General features: G+C 42.4%; 1 protein-coding gene across 2 annotated transcripts in view; it reads left to right on the top strand.

Moving 5' to 3' along the window:
- The window catches only part of AACS (acetoacetyl-CoA synthetase), a 36516-nt gene extending 21288 nt beyond the window's left edge, over positions 1-15228 (top strand). For both annotated transcript variants that reach the window (XM_041410325.1, XM_041410326.1), the window contains 10 exons: positions 1584-1664; positions 2792-2916; positions 5475-5539; positions 5717-5839; positions 7114-7227; positions 7374-7499; positions 8964-9033; positions 9705-9763; positions 11196-11398; positions 13936-15228. In XM_041410325.1, coding sequence (XP_041266259.1) covers positions 1584-1664; positions 2792-2916; positions 5475-5539; positions 5717-5839; positions 7114-7227; positions 7374-7499; positions 8964-9033; positions 9705-9763; positions 11196-11398; positions 13936-14073 — 1104 coding nt within the window. In that variant the 3' untranslated portion in view covers positions 14074-15228. The remainder of the gene's footprint in view (positions 1-1583; positions 1665-2791; positions 2917-5474; positions 5540-5716; positions 5840-7113; positions 7228-7373; positions 7500-8963; positions 9034-9704; positions 9764-11195; positions 11399-13935) is intronic.
- The last annotated feature ends 3910 nt before the right edge of the window (positions 15229-19138 follow it).

The following is a 19138-nucleotide window of genomic DNA, read 5'->3' as shown; positions in this document are numbered from 1 at the left end:
CCCAGCTATCTAAGGAGAGAATTTTGAGCTAAAATCCTCTTCAGTTCACTTCTGTCCATCTCAAGGCTTGGGGTTAAAGCTCTGCAGTGCTGCAGGTCCCTGGGGTGAGAAATGCTTGGGGTTGTAAAAGTCCTTTAAATAAATGAGTCCTGTAAATGACTCAAGAGAGTTTTGGGCTGAGTTTAGAGCAGCTCTGCCTTCTCCCAGAGTCCTTTTGTTTCCAGCCTGAGATGTACCAGCTTTTGCAGGGAAATTGGTTTTAGGTAATAGGCTAAAACCATTCTCAAAAATCCCCTCTTGCTTCCAAAACTGTGAAGTAGCAAAAACTAAACGAAGGAAAAAGAAAACCAGTACTTATCTGACTTGAATATAACTTTTAATTTTGCTGTTGTGGGGCTGTTTCAGAATCTCCTGCAGAAACAATGGGCTTTCCTTTACAAATGCAGTAATTATGTAAACACCTGCAATTCTTCTGGCAACCTTACCAGTTCAGTTCCACACAGTGTTTCTAAATCCCGATTTTTGGGTGGTTTTCAGCTGTAGGAGATGGCAGCTGTAGCTAGATGGCAGCGTTGTGACAGCTGAGGGTGTTCCAACAGCAGTGGGTGAATTCAGACCTGGTTCCTTTGAGCAGTGAAGTGAAAATAAGATTTACTCCTTTATTTTTATTTAATGTTTTCTGCTTTTTCTCCCGAAGCATGTGCCAGTTTTATGACTCTCCTTTTTCATTTTGAATGTTTATCTGTAATCTGTTTTCTTTCAGTGTAAATCTTGTTTCATGCTTATGAGGCTCTTAATAGTTTCACTATGACTCCTTGCATAAATGCAAAACCCATTTTTTATTTTAACATTGGCTACATTAATTTGTCACTGCAGTGAAGTGGCTTAATGAAGTAGTCTGTAAATTTATTTATCCTAGCAACTTGTGCTTTAATGATGATCAGGAAGGTGGTTTAGCAGCATTTCCAACAAAAGGAAATAATACATTTCAGGCCATTATTAATATTGATGCTCTGAGCAGTGAGACATTTCACATTTGTGTTTACAAGAGATCTGTGCTGTCAGGTCTTTTGTCTCCTAGATGTTAATAGAGAAGATAATTTGGACACATGGTGCTAATGTTCAGCAGCTGCTGCAGTTTATGGCAGCTCTCAGTTCTTCACTCCTCCCATTGCCCAAATTCACTGAAAATGAAACTGTCAAAGGGCTTCTCTTGGAAAGTCTGGCTGCTGAAAGCCTGCTGTTAAAATTAGGGTCTGCTTGGAGTACTCTGCAACTCTGATGGCTGTGTGGAGTTGAAGGGAAGGGAGTTGTTTATTCCATGGATTAAAAGTGATGTGCAGTGGGAATTGCTGAGGTCTAATGAGCAAGGCTGAAAAGTTATGTGAGAAAATGGAGAATGCAATTGCTGCTGCTGTTAGATAGGCCTGGGATTTATTCAGTGGTACTTGAAGGGAATACTTGCTTTAATCCTGGAGTACGTCCTGCAAGCTATTGACTGTTAGTGTTTTTTAAGTCTTAATGTGCTGTCAGAGTTTTGCTTTTTCATTTATGTGATCTTGTATTTTCCTTTCCTTTTGCAGGGTACCCTCATACAGCACCTGAAGGAGCACATTCTTCATGGCAACATGAGCAGCAGTGATGTGATTATGTACTACACAACGGCAAGTGGGGCTTAAGGCATTTTTAGAAACACTGTAACATCTTTTCCCTGTAAACTTTTCCTGGCAACTTGTCATACAAATCCACAAGTACACTTCTTTGTGTGTTATTTTTTTTTTTACTGCAAGGGATTGTCCCATCTGAGTTTAAAAAAAAAAAATAAAAAAATCAGGTGAAATAATAAAATGCAGCAGGGACCTTTCTGATGAAAGGTCAAACCCGTGTTAAATGTTTCTGACCTAACTGGTGAGGAAAATGAATTGATTTTTAGTCTCTTAGGGTGTATTGATTAAACTGCCTCATCAATATCACCTACAAATCAGATTCCACCTTCCTGCAAGGCTAGGTCATACCCAAGATGAGAATTTATGTCTCTGTTTTGTTTGTGAGGAGAGAAGCTGCCCACCTCCAAGCTTGATAAAGGAGAGGGGGTAAACCTCATCTGTGTGGGGTTCAGTTATGTGGTGGGGGTGATCTTCCTAATGCTGTGATCAGGAAAAATGATTCCTGAGCCTTCTGTCACTGTAGCAGTTTGAGAAGGCTGATGTCTTTCCTCCTGAGTTCCCTTGTGAACTTTAACATGACTAGTCAGTTTGCAGTATCTCCGTGGAGGGATCATGGTAATTGCCTTGTCTCTGCCTTGTCCTCTCTCCTGGCTCCTGCTGAAAGCTGTGTGTGCAGGGAGGCATGGAATCCCCAGCTCATTAGGTGTTGGTAGGCATCACTTAGATCAACATCCATCAGGAACGTGCAGCTGAGGCAGCCTGGGACAGGTGAGAGGATGAGCAGAGCTTCAGCCTTGGTGCTGATGTGATCTGACAAAATCTCTGCTGTGGCTTTAACAGCAGGAGAACTTCAGGCAGGGCTTGTGGAGGGGAAGGTGGCACCTCTTGCACGAGGGCAGGGGTCGAGCTTGGGTCCAGCTTCTGCCAGGATCTGCACCAGTGCACCCTTGTGGAGCTGGCTGTAGCTCCTGGGCCAGCTGACAGCTCTGCTGGGGCTGCAGGCAGGGACAAACTCATGGGGGGACAAACTCATGGAGGGGACAAACTCATGGTGTGTGCCAGCTGACAGCACTGCTGGGGCTGCAGGCAGGGACCAACTCATGGAGGTTTCTTCTCTTCTCCAGACTGGCTGGATGATGTGGAATTGGCTGGTGACTGCACTTGCTACAGGAGCTTCAGTGGTCCTGTATGATGGATCTCCTCTAATTCCTTCCCCAAATGTGCTCTGGGACCTGACTGACAGACTAGGGTATGTATCCAGGGCTAAATAAAGGTGGTGGCATTGGCTCCTGTCACCCTGGAGGTGCTGTTCCCTTGGGCAGGAGCTCGTGCACAGCATGACACAGTTTATCTTTTGGCTCAGCCCTGGGTGGAAATGCTTTTTAAAACTTGTACTGAAACATTTTCTGAGAGAGGAGGAGAGACAAAGAGCTGATTGTTTCAAATTGGAGTCAGGTATTAGAATTCCAGGCAAACAAAGACTTTTGGTTCAATAGTTTTCAAGAGCAGCCTTTTCAAAAGGCAGTAATTGGGAGCAATCTGAAGAGTAATTTCTCAGCACCCTCAGAACTTAGTAAATAAGAACTCTTTTCTTCAAGCAGCTCAGCCTAAGATTTTAATATAGAACTTTGACTTAAAGACATAAATTGACTGGAAAGGCTCAGCAGGGCTGCTTATATTTTCATATTTTGCTTTTTAACCTATAATGCCTAATTCATACTGATAAGCTGTTCAGTAATTGTTTCATGCCATTTTTTGTGCCTGAAAATGCTCACAGCACCCTTCCTTGAAGCTTAGAGAAATGGCAGGTAGCAGATAAACAGCTCTAAAACCTGTGATTGAATTTAGCTTTGTACACTTTGTTAAACTTCGATTTTTTTTTTATTTATTTTGTAGCTTTCCTACTTTGCCAGCTACATGTAAGGAGTAAATTTGAATTTTATTACCAGTGAAACGAGTGTCATTTTTAATTGATAATTAAAATTGTTTGTGGTGGAAAGTGGATGACAAAAGATTCACTTTCTGACTCTGCATGATTAATAATTTAAACTTCAGTGTCTTTTGTGACATGTAATATTTAAAGACTGACATTTTGTCTCTGGCTATTATAACTGAAGCTTAGTGCCAAGTCAAAATGCTTCCACTAAAAAAAAAAAAGGCACAAAAGAAACCCACAAACTTCAGCCATGCTTCACCCCCAAAGAAATCCTGGTAGAACAACGGGCGAAAAAAATGAGAATTGAGAAACAACCCAGCTTATTTTTAAGCATTGTCTCCACATGCCAAAAGCAAGTGAAGATAAATGTGTCTGCATGTCTCACTTTTGTAATCTGGCGCTAAAAGCGGTGGCCATCTGCGTGGTACTTCATCATGCAGTCTGTTCCCAGCTCACTCATATGTTAAATATGTTAAAAAAAAAAAAAAAAGGCTCCAACATGTGAAGATTACCTTCTTCTCTGAAGATGCACCACACTTTCCTTCAGAGAGCATATTCTCAGGGGATCATCAGGATATCTCATCCTGCGTGGCAGGAATGACTCAGGTGGACATCCATTAGTGATCTGTGCAGGGGGATTGGTGCATGGTGACTAAATGCAGTTCTGTAGCATTTGGAAGGAAATAAAGGGAGATTTGGCTCTACATGTGCTGTAGAGGAAGTGTCAAAGAGCTTAAAATAGAGAAGCATTTTGTATTCTAATGTAAAATAAGCTACTGGTTTGAGGCATGGAAGGAAAGTGAGATGTTACACAAGAGTAAAAATAGTTCATAGGATTGGCACAGAGGGGAGCTGAGAGCACTGGGCTGGGGGCTCTCATGCTGGAAGGTTCCCTGCTCATGGCAGGGATTGGAACTAGGTGATCTCTAAGGTTCCTTCCAGTCCAAACCATTCTGTGTGCCCTTCCCAGGTGCCTGGTAAATTGCTCTGTGCTCTGATGTTTGTGCAAGGAGCCTGTTCCTACCTGAGGGGAGTCCACCAGCATGGCAGAGGAAGAGATTCCCTTTTGGCAGTGTTGAAATATCCCCTCTCCTTGCCTGGAACAGTGTCCATCCTCCCTTTGGAGTCAAAGCCAGCCTAGCAGGATCTTATTGAAGCTCTGCTGGTGTTGGTATTGTCCATGCTCTGTGCTGTGTCCCTTATCCTCACCTAGCTCTGCATTTTCTTGAGTGAGTTTATTGCTGTTATGTAAAATGAATCAGCAGAAACCAGGTTTTGATTCTATTGTATTGAACAGCTCTAAATACCCTTTGCAAGGGCAGGATGGAATTGTTCAGCTGGGCCAAGTTTGCTGTTCATTTAGGCATGGGCAGCTCAGGCTTTCACCCCTGGAAGCTGAACAGGTATCTCCAGAAAATCACTGGTTGCTGTCCCAGAGTAAAGTAATTTTTGTCAAAGTGTGCCCTGAAATAGCAAAGTTTTCTTGTGTAAGACTGTACCAAGGCACCCTTGGAAAATTATGGCCCATTAATAAAGTAAACATGCTAACATTTTGTGATGTCTTTGGAGTGTTCTGCAGTTACAAATTCCTGTAAATGTAAGTGAATGTCTTGGTGAGATGGGAAAGCTTTGCTTAATATTTAAAGATAGAGTTAAAAGTTTCAAAGCTGTGGAGATGACATTTGATCTGACTGATTTGGATAGTTCAAAAGGATGTGCCTTGCACTTGGGAAGCTCTGAGAGGCTGCATTGTTTGTCTAATCCACGTACAGAGTGTGTAACAGCCTCTGCTCACTGCAGTGGGAATTGCAGGTCTTTAGCATCTTAGCATATTTAAATATGCAAAACATGTAAACTTCTTTTCCCTCTAGGATCACCATCCTTGGAACGGGTGCAAAGTGGCTGGCTGTGCTAGAAGAGAAAAATTTAAAACCATGTAAGCTTCAGAAAGCTGGTGAATCCCTTCTGTCCTCCCTCCTACCTTTCCTCTCCTGGTTCTGGCTCCCTGTCTTGTCTCAGCCCTTTATGTAATTCTTCTGGATTGTAGTGGCAAACAGTTCCAAACACTTGGAAAAATTCTGCCTTAACCTGTGTTGCTCTTCTCCTTTTTAAGGTGAAACACACAATCTCCAAACACTCCACACTATCCTGTCTACAGGATCACCTCTCAAATCTCAAAGCTATGAGTATGTCTACAAACACATAAAGAGCAGTGTCCTCCTGGGATCCATTTCAGGTGAGGCTTTTATGCTGCAGCATCTCAGGAATTCTCTGATTGCCTCTGCAGCTCCTTCCTGCTTGTTTGGGAAGCTTTGGATCATTTGGGATTGGTTATAGCTAAACTGGAATGAGCTGTCTCTTTAGTGCTGAGTTTTTTCTGCATAGTTCACTGTGCCATAATGAAACTCAGGCACTCCAAAGTGTTTTTGGTGGATGTTTTGGATTTTAAGTATGATCATTTATTTTGACTGGCTGTCCTTAGGGGTGGCAGGGTGAGATCAAGCAAGGAGTCTATTAACCTACAGAACATACTGTTCTGCATATAGCTGACTTTAGCAGAAAATACCTCTTGGAGAGTTCCCATTTCAGTTCTTTTGTGCCAAGTAATTGGCACTGCAGATGGATTTTTTGTGGATTATATAATTAGAGAAATATCAAGCCCCCATGCTGTGCAGTTTGTTGTGAGCAGTGCTGGCTGAGGCAACTTCTGCTCATGTAAGGTCCACCACAGCACTCCTCATTTTGCTTTGTAACCAGGACTGACTTTTTCAAAGAGCTTTTTAACTCAGTTTGATTTTTAAAATGTAACTGTTCTGCTCCTGAAGTTATCTCAGACTCTGGGCTCAGTAAGAGTAGTGCTGAATCTAGAACTTGCTACTACAGACATTAATAGGCTCAAATGCAAAGCCTATTTTTGAGAAAAGATAACATGATTGATTTGTGTCTTAATTCTCTTCCATAAAGTCCTAGGAAGACTATAAATATTCCAGTTAAGTAAGCACTTTGACAGTATCTATTTTTCTTAAGATAACTGTTCATCCTGGAGGCCTGGCCCCCCTCCTCCCATGCTGATAAGGTATAAAAGCTAAGTAAATGTGCAGTGGAATAGCTTGACTGGTTACTTTAATGAAAACAAACAAGAAAACATTTCTAAGTAATTCTGTAAATATCTGAAGTCTGTAAAGCAGGCCTTGTTTGTTTTCTCTCTCCTATAAATGGCAATTTCCTTAAATGAGATTAAAGAGACTGTTGAAAGGAGAAAAGTTATGCCTTAAGGGATAGCTCTGCATGAAAGGCATACACATATAATAAGATATATAAAGTGAGGAAGAAAACCTTTTAATAAAAGTCACAACATGCTAGATAATGCTGTTTGTTCCATGCTGCTTAGTGTGGATCAGAAGCCTTTGGCAAAGGTTGGCAGTTGGCTGTTCCAGTGTTCTATGTAGTTTTAAGGTTGGCTTTTTCCAAAAAATATTGTATATTCTAAATGGATTTCTTTTATTGTAGGTGGAACAGATATAATTTCATGTTTCATGGGTCACAATGTTACAGTTCCTGTTTACAAAGGAGAAATTCAGGCTAGAAATCTTGGAATGGCTGTGGAAGCATGGAATGATGAAGGTAACTGTGATCCAGAATACTGTGAAAATACAGTAGTGAGGTGATCTTAACTTTAACAACAAGTAGTAAGTGTAGATGCTCTTTGCTTTGTTACTGTGTTATTTACAGAAGGGAAATGTGGAAAACACCTCTTTTTTTGTCAACAGGAAAGCCAGTTTGGGGTGAAAGTGGAGAGCTGGTTTGCACCAAGCCCATTCCCTGCCAGCCCACACACTTCTGGAATGATGAGAATGGAAGCAAATACAGGAAGGCTTATTTTTCCAAATTCCCAGGTATGTCATGAAGGCCTTTGGAGGGTGCAGACTGCAGGCACAGGTTTATTTGCTGCTGCCCTGTGACAGCCACAGGTGCAGCTTTGATTCCCAATTTCCAGGGTGGGCTATGACATTTCATAACACCTCACTCTGTTTTCTCGTGCTTTTTTGTGACTAGAAATCCAAATAAAAGCAGTGAGGATCTCTGCAAAGCTCCAATCCAGTCTGGCTGCTGCTCTGCCTGTCCCAGGCTGCAGTGCAGGCACAGAGTGCTTGGCACAGCTGTGATTTGGGAGGGCTGCACAGGGCAGGCAGCAATCAGCTATTAGTGAGTGCTGCACTCTGCCAGGCTGCTCCTGCCTGCCTGGAGGAGTCAGTCCCAAGGGAAAAGTGCTGACCTGCTGCCTCATTAGCATGAGGATTAAATATATATTAAATACATGCTGCCTCAGACATGCAGCCTTAGCCTTCTGCAGGGTGAAGTGCACCAGAGGCTTTTCTTAGTGATTGTGGGGGGCTCTGCTCATCCAAAGCTCTTCCTGATGTGGCACAGCAATGCCAAAACCCCTGGTGCCCAGGATTTTTTTAAGAGCAGGATCTCCAGCTGCTTTTTTTGGGGTGTAGAAACTTTTTTTTTAAGTAAATAGCAACAGTACAGAGTGAATTCACAGGAAAAGTCAGGATGTGCAGCAGGAGATAATGACACAGGAAAACTGAGGAATGTGAAAGTTGCAGGCTGCATGTAAGCCTGACAGCAGAAACTAGAAAAGAAAATAATCTGTGTGACAGTTTTAAGGCTGAAATCATTGAGGTTGTGTCTGGACCCCTTTTGTGTCTTTCCTTGTAAATAGACTTGAGATGGTAACAATTAAGTTGGAAAATGGTCTTATTTGCAAACAATTGAGGTTGGTGTTTCTCCTCAGAAAAACTTGAATAGGATTGGGTTGTACTTCTGATTTTGGCAGGCTGCTGTGGCAGTATCAAACTTAAATAATACTGAAAAGTCAAACCTGATTTTGCATTAAGGCAAAGAACAGTAAGCACAAAAGCTCTCTAGAGAACTGTTGATACCTGTTACACAAGCCCAGAAAGCTTCTTGTACAGAATTGTGCATCATGAAAAAAAGGGATCAAGAAAGACAATGAATGGAGGTGGGAATGTTGTTACTTCTGTGGAAGATGCTTCCAGTAATTCAAAATGAGGTGTTCAGAGCAGCTGGTTTTGTAAGGAACGCTGTGTAGTGATGCAAAGAAGCCATCAGATGATAACCTGGGGTCTGACCCTGATTTCTGAGCTGCTCCTGGCTGTGCTGGTTCTTACAGTCACCGTGCTGGGGATTTTTGGTGTAGCTCAGTGCTGTTACCCTGGCTTGGGGGAGAATATCAGCTGTATTTCTGTGTATTCCACTCAGTTCATGCCAGCTGAGTGACACAATGTGACTGGATGAGGAAATCCTGCTTAACCTTTGCCATTCCCCACCAGGTGTCTGGGCCCACGGTGATTACTGCAAAATTAACCCCAAGACTGGAGGAATTGTCATGCTGGGTCGCAGGTACGGTGTTCTGGTGGGAGTGCTTGGAGGAAACAAGTGTTAAAATCTGCCCTCTTCACCTAGGAGTGAAATGCACATGATTCTGCCACCCTTGTTAGCTTCATGTTAATTTTATTTAGTCTCATAGTGTGGATTCCACCCCTTAAATTAATCAGAGCAGCTGGATTTGAGGGAGGGGAGTCACTTCGAGGTTCACTTTGGTATTTATGAACACAAGACTGGACATGGTTTTGTGTTCCATGGTTCATAATGCTCCCAGGAGTTTGGGTTGAGAGTGCAGCACGTTCAAGGTGCTGAATTGGGGAACTTTTGTGGTCTTGGCTTTGCCACCACCTTGTTTTACAGCAAAGCTTCCTTACAGAAGGGCAGGTATTAAGTTGTGCCTGTGTCAGTGATCACAGACATTCAGGATCACAACTGAGGCTCAATTTACTGTTTGCATTTCAAAGCTGCTGTTTGAAACAAAATTGAGTGAATTAATAATGTTGCTGTTCTCTGTACAGATTCATTCTAATGAGTAAAGTGTCTTTTTGACTCAAATTCTCTTAAAATTCTGTTTCTAATGTGGTTTTGCTTTCATTAGAGAGACTTGCTTAATTGCATCAATTTTTCCTCTTGATCAAGCTGTAATCACACTTTAATGTTTCTTTGTTTTCTTTCTGATTTTTCAGTGATGGTACATTAAATCCAAATGGAGTAAGATTTGGAAGTTCTGAAATCTATAACATAGGTATGAAATCAACTTTCCACCTCTTCCAGCTATGACATTGTTGCATTAAATCTGAAATTTAAGCATTAAAAAGCTGTTTAGAAGGATTAAGAAAAAACTTGCTGTTTTTCAAATGAGACAGTACAGAGTACATTAGTATCAGTAAAATTTGATTTTGTAGAATTGAAACTGGTTGCTTTGCTGAAGTATCTGTAGGGTGGAAGGTGACTCATTGGGATATACAAAAGCAACATTTTATGGAGCAGGTTTTTTCTTTTTCCCCTAACCTGCCAGGCTTTTCTTCTTCCCCTCAAGGCAAGCTCTTGACACTGTTTTTATTGTGCCTTTCCTTATAATTAGAAGTAGTTCTTGAGCTTGTGCTTTGTATTTCAAAGACTGTTGTGACAGGAGGGGAAACTGTCCCTGCAGAGGTGTTAATCTGAGACTCAGGGCCCTGCTGCCTCCTTGTTCTTGTGTCACCAGGACTTTGTCTCCTGTGTGTGCTGCAGTGGGGCAAGAAAACGATTTTGGGTAAAACTTTCTGTCCCAAAAGTAACAGTAAACTTCTGTTGTGGACCTCAGTGGTCCTTAAACCTGGATTTTCACATAAGAGCTAAAACTCCAGAGCAGGCAGAGGGTGCCTGTTTCCCTTTGCCCACGCAGGGGAGGCAATGTTTCTGTCCCATAATAACCAAAACCACGCATCCAGAACGCTCCGCAAAGCCCAGTGTCACAGTTGTATTTTCTGGAAAAATCCCTTTGCCCAGGATTTTCTCCTGGGAAACTGAGAAGCCTCAGAGAAAAAGGAAAACAAATTCTTATCTCATTTGCTTCTCCTGTGGTGTTCTCACATGTGGAATGTGTTTGGAGGTTGTTTCATTGGTTTCACGTGGATTGTTTTGACTCATTGGCCAGTCGTGGCCAAGCTGTGTTGGGACTCTGGAGAGTCATGAGTTTTCATTATTATGTTTTTAGCCCTCTGTATGTATCTTTTCTGTATTCTTTAGTATAGTTTAGTATTCTTTAATATAATATAGTATAAAATAATCTAAGAGCATGGAGTCAGCTTCACTGTTCCTCCCTTCATCGGGACACCCCGCAAGAAAAAGGAAAACAAATTCTTATCTCATTTGCTTCTCCTGTGTTGTGCTCACATGTGGAATGTGTTTGGAGGTTGTTTCATTGGTTTCACGTGGATTGTTTTGACTCATTGGCCAGTCGTGGCCAAGCTGTGCTGGGACTCTGGAGAGTCATGAGTTTTCATTATTATGTTTTTAGCCCTCTGTATGTATCTTTTCTGTATTCTTTAGTATAGTTTAGTATTCTTTAATATAATATAGTATAAAATAATCAATTATCCTTCTAAGAGCATGGAGTCAGCTTCACCGTTCCTCCCTTCATCGGGACACCCTGCAAACACAACACCCAGCTCTAACCAAGGTTCCCTTTGCAGTGGAAGCCTTCGAGGAGGTGTCTGACAGCCTGTGCGTCCCCCAGTACAACAAGGACGGCGAGGAGAGGGTGATCCTGTTCCTGAAGATGGCCTCCAGCCACGCCTTCAGCCGCAGCCTGGTGAAGCGCATCCAGGACGCCATCCGCGTGGCGCTCTCCGCCAGGCACGTCCCCAGCCTCATCCTGGAAACCAAAGGCATCCCGGTATGTCAGGGAAAAGGCTGCCTGCTGTTTTCTTTGTCACCTTGAATAGTAATTAAGGGAGCAGTTGTCACTGCTCTTCAAACCCACGTACAGTGGAAATTTTAGCATCTCAAAAGTGTATTCGAGCTTTATAAATAGTTTGGCTGTGTTGCCTAGCAACATCTTTTCATCTCCTCTTCAGCTGAGCGTGGTTTTTGTTTTTTAAATGGGTTGCTTTTTCTCAATAGTGTGTTCTTAAACCTCTTAAGAGAAAATATTAAAAAGGTCATTTAACTTTAGCTTTTCTGGCTATCCATAAGCGTATTTTGTTTTTGTTTTCCTGTTATGAGTGACTTTCTTAGGAAGGCTGAGAGCACTCAGCAAATTCAGATGATCATCTTGTAAACCATTTCACTTTCACATCTGTTTAGCCACTTAAATGGAGCTCTATCACTGTCTTAACTGTAACAGTAATTAAAATGAAACTGTTGTGCTTGTTCAGGGGGAGAAACGTGTGCAGCTGAAGGTTCTTGATGCTCAGTCTGCTGAAGCTGTTCTGCTGGAGCTCTTTGTGTGAACTCTTTAATTGGAATATCTGGTTTACAGCCCTCTCTGATCTTTCATGTCTCTGAGCAGCAGAATGGGGGTGCAGAGTGTGGTTTTCCCCACTCCATTTGTACATAGACTTGAGTGTGTCCAGACAAAAGACTTGAGACTTCAAAGCCATCCCTTGAACCTGGAACCCCTTTCCTGCAGGATAACTTTCCATGTGGAAGTGCTGTAGGGCTCAGCAATGCTGTGTGCTCCACAGAGGGATCTGGTCCTGATCTCTTGAGTTCATTTTGTTTCAGGGTGCTGCTGTTGGGAGATTTTGAGTCCTTGGCTCAAAATGTCTTTGCATGAGTGTAAAATTCCCTGAAGTTCCCATTTTCTGGGCTGCAGCTCAGCTTCTGTGTGGAGTGTTGAACTTGTGAACTGTGTGGATCACCTGAGTGTACAGCAGGGATGGGCTGCCCCTCAGGAGAGCCTGCTTAGATCATTAATTAGCTCACACATTGACTGAGTTGAGTGATTTTTAATTACCTTTCAGGTAAATCTGAAGTGATCAAAGCTGTCTCTCATCTTTCTTTAAAAGTTTTGCTTGGAAGGAAGGGAAACTGTCTCTTTTCTGCTACTTTTGGAAATGTGCTTGACTCCTCATCTGAAAACACAAACTGATCCTGACACTGTTGTGGTAGAAACAGTACAGCTGTGTGAGGTGATTTAGCAGCACAGAACATGCTTTTAGTAGGATATTTAGTATTTAAAACATAGTGTGAATCTGTCTAGTTCTGTCCTGACCAAATAAACATTCTGGTCATCATGCACAGGCTTTACTGATTAAAGTAAACTAATTTACCTTGAACAGCCTTATCTTTCCTTAAAGAGAGCAGCTCCCTTGCAGGCCACTGAGCTGTTGTGGTTTCTGGGCATGTGTGAAAATTGGGCTGCTGATTGTTGAGAAGAGATGAAGGTGGCTCAGGAGGGGTAGGGTTACACATGACTTCAGCAGATCTAATAAGGAAAAGTTGGGGTTTTTTTTGTATCCAGCCAATATTGTGAGGGTGTGCTGAGGGTTATTCCACCTGTTCTGAATGATCTGCAGTGATAAATGTGGTGCCTGGAGCTCACTCAGGAGGTTCAGTGCCTTTGGAGGTCAGGACCAGCCTGGCTTCCTCCCCCAGATGGAGCAGGAGGGCTCTGGGGTGCTGTTCCCAGAGCAGGCAGGAACGTCGAGGAGGGGTTTGTGTGTCAGCTTTTCAGAGCTGCCACCCCCAAAATCTCAGTGGCACCAGCACCAGGAAGGGGCTCAGAAAGCCTTGGTGCCTCTAAAAGCTGAGACCACCCAAGCTAGGCCTAGGCTGCTCCTGTTCACACTGGAGCACATCCTCCTTCTGGGTCAGGAACTGCAGCTCTGACCCTAAGAGAAGAATCAGGGTTTTATCCTCCTTTGAGTCACACAATGTAATAGAATTTGAGGGGTTCACAAGTGGAGGTGAAGCCTCTGTTGGTTCCAGTTTATTTTATTTGTTATGGTTTGTTTTGAAATGTTTAACTGGAGAGGACCACTTAAGCTCAGTTTCACTTCACCCTTTTAGAAAAACTGTCCAATTCAGATAAGAAAATCCTGCTTTTCTTCTTCCAAAGCCCAGTGCAGTTGGGCTTTGTTTTTTGAGCCTACCTTTAAAAAAATCACAACTGTTTGAACATTGGATGTGTCAGAACATAAAAACCAAATATTTTTAGTGTTTATACCGTGGTTTTGTTGTTTTATATTGGAGCTTGATCATGTTCTCACAGAATTGCCAGTAGGAGTAACAAACTGACACAAACTCTTTGAATTCTACCTACTCTTCAAGTGATTTTTCAAAAGAAAGTGCTTCAAGTGTAACAGAAGAGAAGGCATTCTGCTAAATTTTGATAGAGTTCTGGAATTGGTGGGGGGTTTCATGAATATCTTCATAAAACCACTGCATGAAAAAAAAAGTAATTTTATCTTTGCTGGTTTTGTTTTTCAGTATACAGTAAATGGGAAGAAAGTGGAAGTAGCTGTGAAGCAAATAATTGCAGGGAAAGAAGTTGAGCAGCGGGGAGCTTTCTCAAACCCAGAGGCTTTGGACCTCTACCAAAATATTCCTGAGCTTCAAGACTATTAAAGTCACTTTGTTGGTTTTTTTTTTTTTTTTTGTGTCTTTGTTCTGTATTTGTTTTGTATATACCAATACTGTATGTAAAGAAAAAGCTCTATTTAATACCAGTGGTTCTTTTAAAAGGAAAATATTTCATGAAGTGCATTATGAAAGGCTTGGGTAAAGCTTAGCTCCCTTTTATTGGTTCAATATGCCATATATTTTGGAGTTTTTTCCAGCCTGGAAGGAGAAACCTGCCTGTTTTGATTTTTATCTATATGAGTGCATCTTTTCTGGTTAGATTTACATCAGCAGCCCATCAAATGGGAGCACCAATAGTTACAGACAGAATATTTCTTTCATAAAATGTTTGCTTTTTTTTCTTTTTTTTTTAACTGGATTTTTAGCAACATTTTTCAATCCCTGTGTTTGTCCCCTGTAAGGGAGCACACAGTGATTTTAACCCCTTGCCCTGAACCATGCAAGTGTTCTCAGTGTAGTGTGCATTAAGGTGTTTTTATAAAGCCAAATCATAATGCACTGAACCCATTTGACTCAGAATCATGTCTTGAAATATCTCATGGTACCTTTGAGGGCAATTCTGCTTCATTTTGTGCTGTAGCCTTCTCATTATTTTAAGCTCTTGGCTGAGAGACTTCTGGGGGCTCAGAAGGTGAAGGGAGCATTCCCTCCTCCTCATTCCCGGGTAACTCCAGGTTATTTCCATGGAATTTGCTGACATTACTGTGGATTAACATAATTACATTTGAAGAAGACATTTTGCTTCCTTGGTTGAAGTTCTTTTATGGCTTGAAGCCTGGCTGAGGAATTCCAGGGTGTTTCTTTATTAAAAGCTGATGGGTTTTATAACTTTTTTTACTAAATGTCACGTTGAAAGTGAGAGATCCCTTTTCTAGGTCTGTAACCCTCCAGTTTATAAAGGGAAAAATGCTGTCATTAAAAACCTGAGCTTACTGAAACAGTGAAATGGAAGCACTAAAGTGTTTTGTTTTTCATAAAAAACAGTTGCAGCACTTGTACCAACCCTCTGGCATTCAGTGTCTCCTGCACTATTTGAATTTTGTGGCTGAAATATTATTGTACTGACAATTGTGTTGGATGCATTCAGCGTTGATAAAGAGTTAATTAAAAGGAATCAATTCTTTATATATAATAATTATATATTACATCTCTCATCTGTTGCTGTCTTTATTTCCCTTTTGAGTGATTGTCATGAAATCATTTTTAGCTTAGTTTGTTTCTGATTTTAATGGGTTTAATCCAAGTCCAGCTTAGTCCAAAACTTTCTGTGCTGTACCAAGTCAGGCCATGCTGGGGTGATAATAAAAATACCAAGCACCCATTAGAAAAGTATAAAAAGGAGTTATCCAAGCTGCCAATAACCTATGATTAAAAGTACTTTTAAATTCCTTCCCCTTCTGGCTTGCTGTATATAAATTTTACATTAACGGTGACTTTGTATTCATTAAAACTTCATTATATTGTTCTTTAATTCATGCAAAATGTCTGAGGTTTACAAAGCCCACAGAAGAATCTTATTAATAAGTAATTTTGGGTTCTTTCATTAATTAAAGATAGTTTAGAAGCACAGATACATTAAGAACATATACACTGCCTAGAGGCTGCTTTTTCTAACCCTTTATAATGCTGGAAACACTGGAGAAAGTTTCATTAATGGATACAATATGATCTCTTGTAATTGTCAGACGTTCCAAAGCTTTTCCCAGCCAGGAGTTACAAACAAAAATACAGATTTCCTTCTGTATTGCCCTAAAAATTACAATTTTACCCAGAAACACTGGATGGGTGCCTTAGGGCTGCTGTACCTTGAGTGCATAGCCCTCTTCCTTTTTTTTTTTCCTGTTGCCTATTTATAATTTGAGGTTCACAGTGTTTTGCCTGGAAAGCTCCATGTGCAGATTTCAGTGGGATGTGTGGCATGCAAATAGAGCTGGCTCTGGAAATGGCTTTAAGCTCTGACTTAAATGTTCAGCAGCGTCAATTAGAGCAGAGGAACTCCAGGCTGGGAGCAGATTTGGGAGGGACTCCTGGATTCTGGGGTGGAATCAGCCCATTTGCCCTTGTGGGGGGATGTGGTTTTATCACTCCCCTCTTAGAAATGTGCTTTTGTCAGCTCCTGTTAGAGCAGGTACTTCCCCCTCCCGCTGCCTTATGATTTCAATTAATTTCCCTGGTTCGTGGTGGTTCTCCAGGAAATAAAATGAGCTGGTACACAGCAGCCCAAGCAGGGCACAGCTGATAAAATTGTTTATTGTTATTATGTGCAAGAGAAATGGGTTGTGTGGATTACTTCCACAGCGATTTTAAAAACACAGGTAATTGCCTGATGGAATGCAACTTCCCCGGGGCCATTATTGTCTTTCAGTTTAGTGCATACATATTTAAAAGTATTTCATTTATGAGCTGAGCAGTCACTCACACAGCTAAATGGGCATTAAAATTGGGTTTAAAATGCAGGAGGGAGGAGTGCCAGGGTGTGAGAGTTGAGACAGAGCTGCAGGGTTCTGGGCTGGGGGAGATTGGAGTTGGTAGGGAATGCTCTGGGCCGCCTCTGAGAGCCTGAGCAGAGATGTTTCAGTAGAAAAAGGCTTTGCAATTCCTGCAGGTGCCCTCTGGAGTTCTGCACTGAGCAATTCCTGACACGGCTCAGCTTGGGAGGGCTTTCCTGAGGTGCCAGTCTGCTGCCTGGATCTCGCACAACAGGACAAATCTGAGATGCTTGGTACGTCCTCCTTTCAAGAGGAAGGGAATTTTTAGCTCATTTATAACCAGGTCTCGGAGAGCAACAAGATGTAACTTCATTTTCTTCTACATTTTTTGGTAGAAAGAGGGAGCTCCATGCCCCAGGCTGTGTTCTCCCAGGAATAAAAGCAGGGTGGGAGTTGCTGTGAAGGGTGGCAGCCTGGGAGCTGAGGGGAGCACACACATTTCCCTTGCTGGGAATTTGGGGCCTCTTTAGGCCCCAGTAATGAAATAATCAACATCAGCCTGAGCATTCTGCTCGGTGTCACCCCCAGGAGAGGGGAGCAGCTCTGGGATGCTCTCAGGGAGTCCAGATCCACTCCAGCTGCAGAACAATGGGATGTCCCAAAGCATCAGTGCAGGGCTCCAGCTCTCCACACGATTTCTCACCGAGAAATTCTCCCAAAGCAGCAGCTGGGGATGAACTGAAGTGAGGAACCAGCCCTGGAGGGGGTGGGAAAATCCTCAGCACGCCCTTGTTTCACTGGGCTGGGCAGCACATTAGTGAGAGCTTAATTGGGCCTTGTACCTCTTAATTAGAAGACCTTAACGAATTCTTGTCCTGCTACTTTTGACAAGTGGTTTTGCAAAGTTCAAGAGGATTATCAGCATTCAGCCTGAGATTCCAGCTGAAAGGATAATGTCCCTTGGAAAAAAAACCATCATCTCCAGGATTGGTAATTAATTTACAATAGCCTATTAAGGTATATACATCACTAACGTGAGGAGGTTCACGTTGCTAATGAGGAATCTGCTAAAAAAAAAAAATCCCTTTTCTAGTTTTGTTCCCTCTTCTGTAGATTCAAAGGGAGTTAAGTTATAGTTGTAAAATCAGGGAATGGTTTGGGTTGGAAAGGATCTTTCAGGGTCACCCAGTTCCATCCCTATTCCGGTTTTGTTTTACAAAGGCACTGATTGCTTCCAGCATTCCCAGTCTATTGATCTCCAGCCTGTGTTTTGACAAGCATCAGGAGAGTATTTATCTTCACCTTCTGTTAGCTACAAATAGGTTAAAGCTAAATAGAAATAAATTGTGAAGAAAAGGGAAGCAAATGCTGAGAATTTGTTTGGTTTAAGTGACTGGGTTTGAAAGGTGAGCTGAGTTTAAACCCGTGTCACTTCAACCCTCACCAGAGCTGAAGGAGGCAGCCTTGAGTGTACAAATGTGATACTCAGCTGGGAATTTTAATTTGTCTGGTTCTCATGTATAATAAAATATGCTAGATACATGACACTTCATGAATTAATGCAGGAGTAGAAGGCATAGGAGAGATTCCTGTAGAGGATTTGTTCTTATGATGCAAATGCCAAGCAAGGCTTTAAACAGCCCTGGCTATCTGGAGCCCATTTCATGCTTCACTTCAGGGTTTGTTCCCATTTCCTCAACCTTTTTCTACTTAGAGGCTGTGTGCATGCAGGAGGGGAGGGAAATGAGGCAGGAAATGCCCAAACCAGCACAAGCCCATGGAACCCCTGGGTGTGGGGGAGCTTTTAGGGAAAACACCAAGGGAGGGAGCGGGGGCAGAGCTCAGCCTGGCAGCCCCTGCCCTCCGTCCTCAGCAATTTTTCCCCATGAAAAATTGCCCCTTTTCGTGGGGAAAGGCATTTTTAAACCCTGCTGGAGCCACTGCAAGGGCTGGCCATGACTTCTGCACCCTCCTTGCCAAAATTCCCTCCTGCCCCTCGCAGCTCCAGGCTGGCAGGTGAACAAACACCTGCAAAAAAAAAAAAACCCAAACCAAGGCTGATGGAAAGGTGATGGAACATGGAGAGCCTCAGACAGCCTCAACCTCCCACTGCTACCAGGATCTGATCACTCCCCTGGTGAAACCTGTAATTACATTAAGAGGACAGCTGCTTCTAATGGCATAGAAATATTGAGACATGACTGCAGAAACAGAGCTTTTCTCCTAATGCAGCTCAAATTAAAACAGGGGAGGGGAATAGAGATTTTGATAGCTCAGAAAAATGATTTTTTTTTCCCTGAGTCAGTGTATTATCTTAATCTCTGTGACAATAAAGCAGCTCTGTGAATGGGAAGAAGAACATTACTCTCACTGGGATTACAGTGGTTACAGAGTGGGATCAGTGCTGAGCTGTTTCATCTCCAGGGCTCATCCTCCTCCTCTCCCACCCTTTGCTCCTCCAGGACCACCTGTGCTTCATCCCTGCCCTGTGCATGTAGCCCTTGGCTCCTGCTGAAATCCAGAATTTGCTTTCAGAGTGCCAGAGCCACTGGGAACCTCCAGACATCCAGGAGAAAAGGCTGAACGCATTTCCCACCCAGCTGAAGAGTTTCTGCCTTTAT

Source organism: Onychostruthus taczanowskii, unplaced genomic scaffold (genome assembly GCF_017590055.1).
Source record: "Onychostruthus taczanowskii isolate IOZ18803 unplaced genomic scaffold, ASM1759005v1 scaffold32, whole genome shotgun sequence".
NCBI lineage: Eukaryota > Metazoa > Chordata > Aves > Passeriformes > Passeridae > Onychostruthus > Onychostruthus taczanowskii.
The sequence above is the reverse complement of the archived record's forward strand: the minus strand, read 5'-3'. Positions and strand labels throughout refer to the sequence as shown.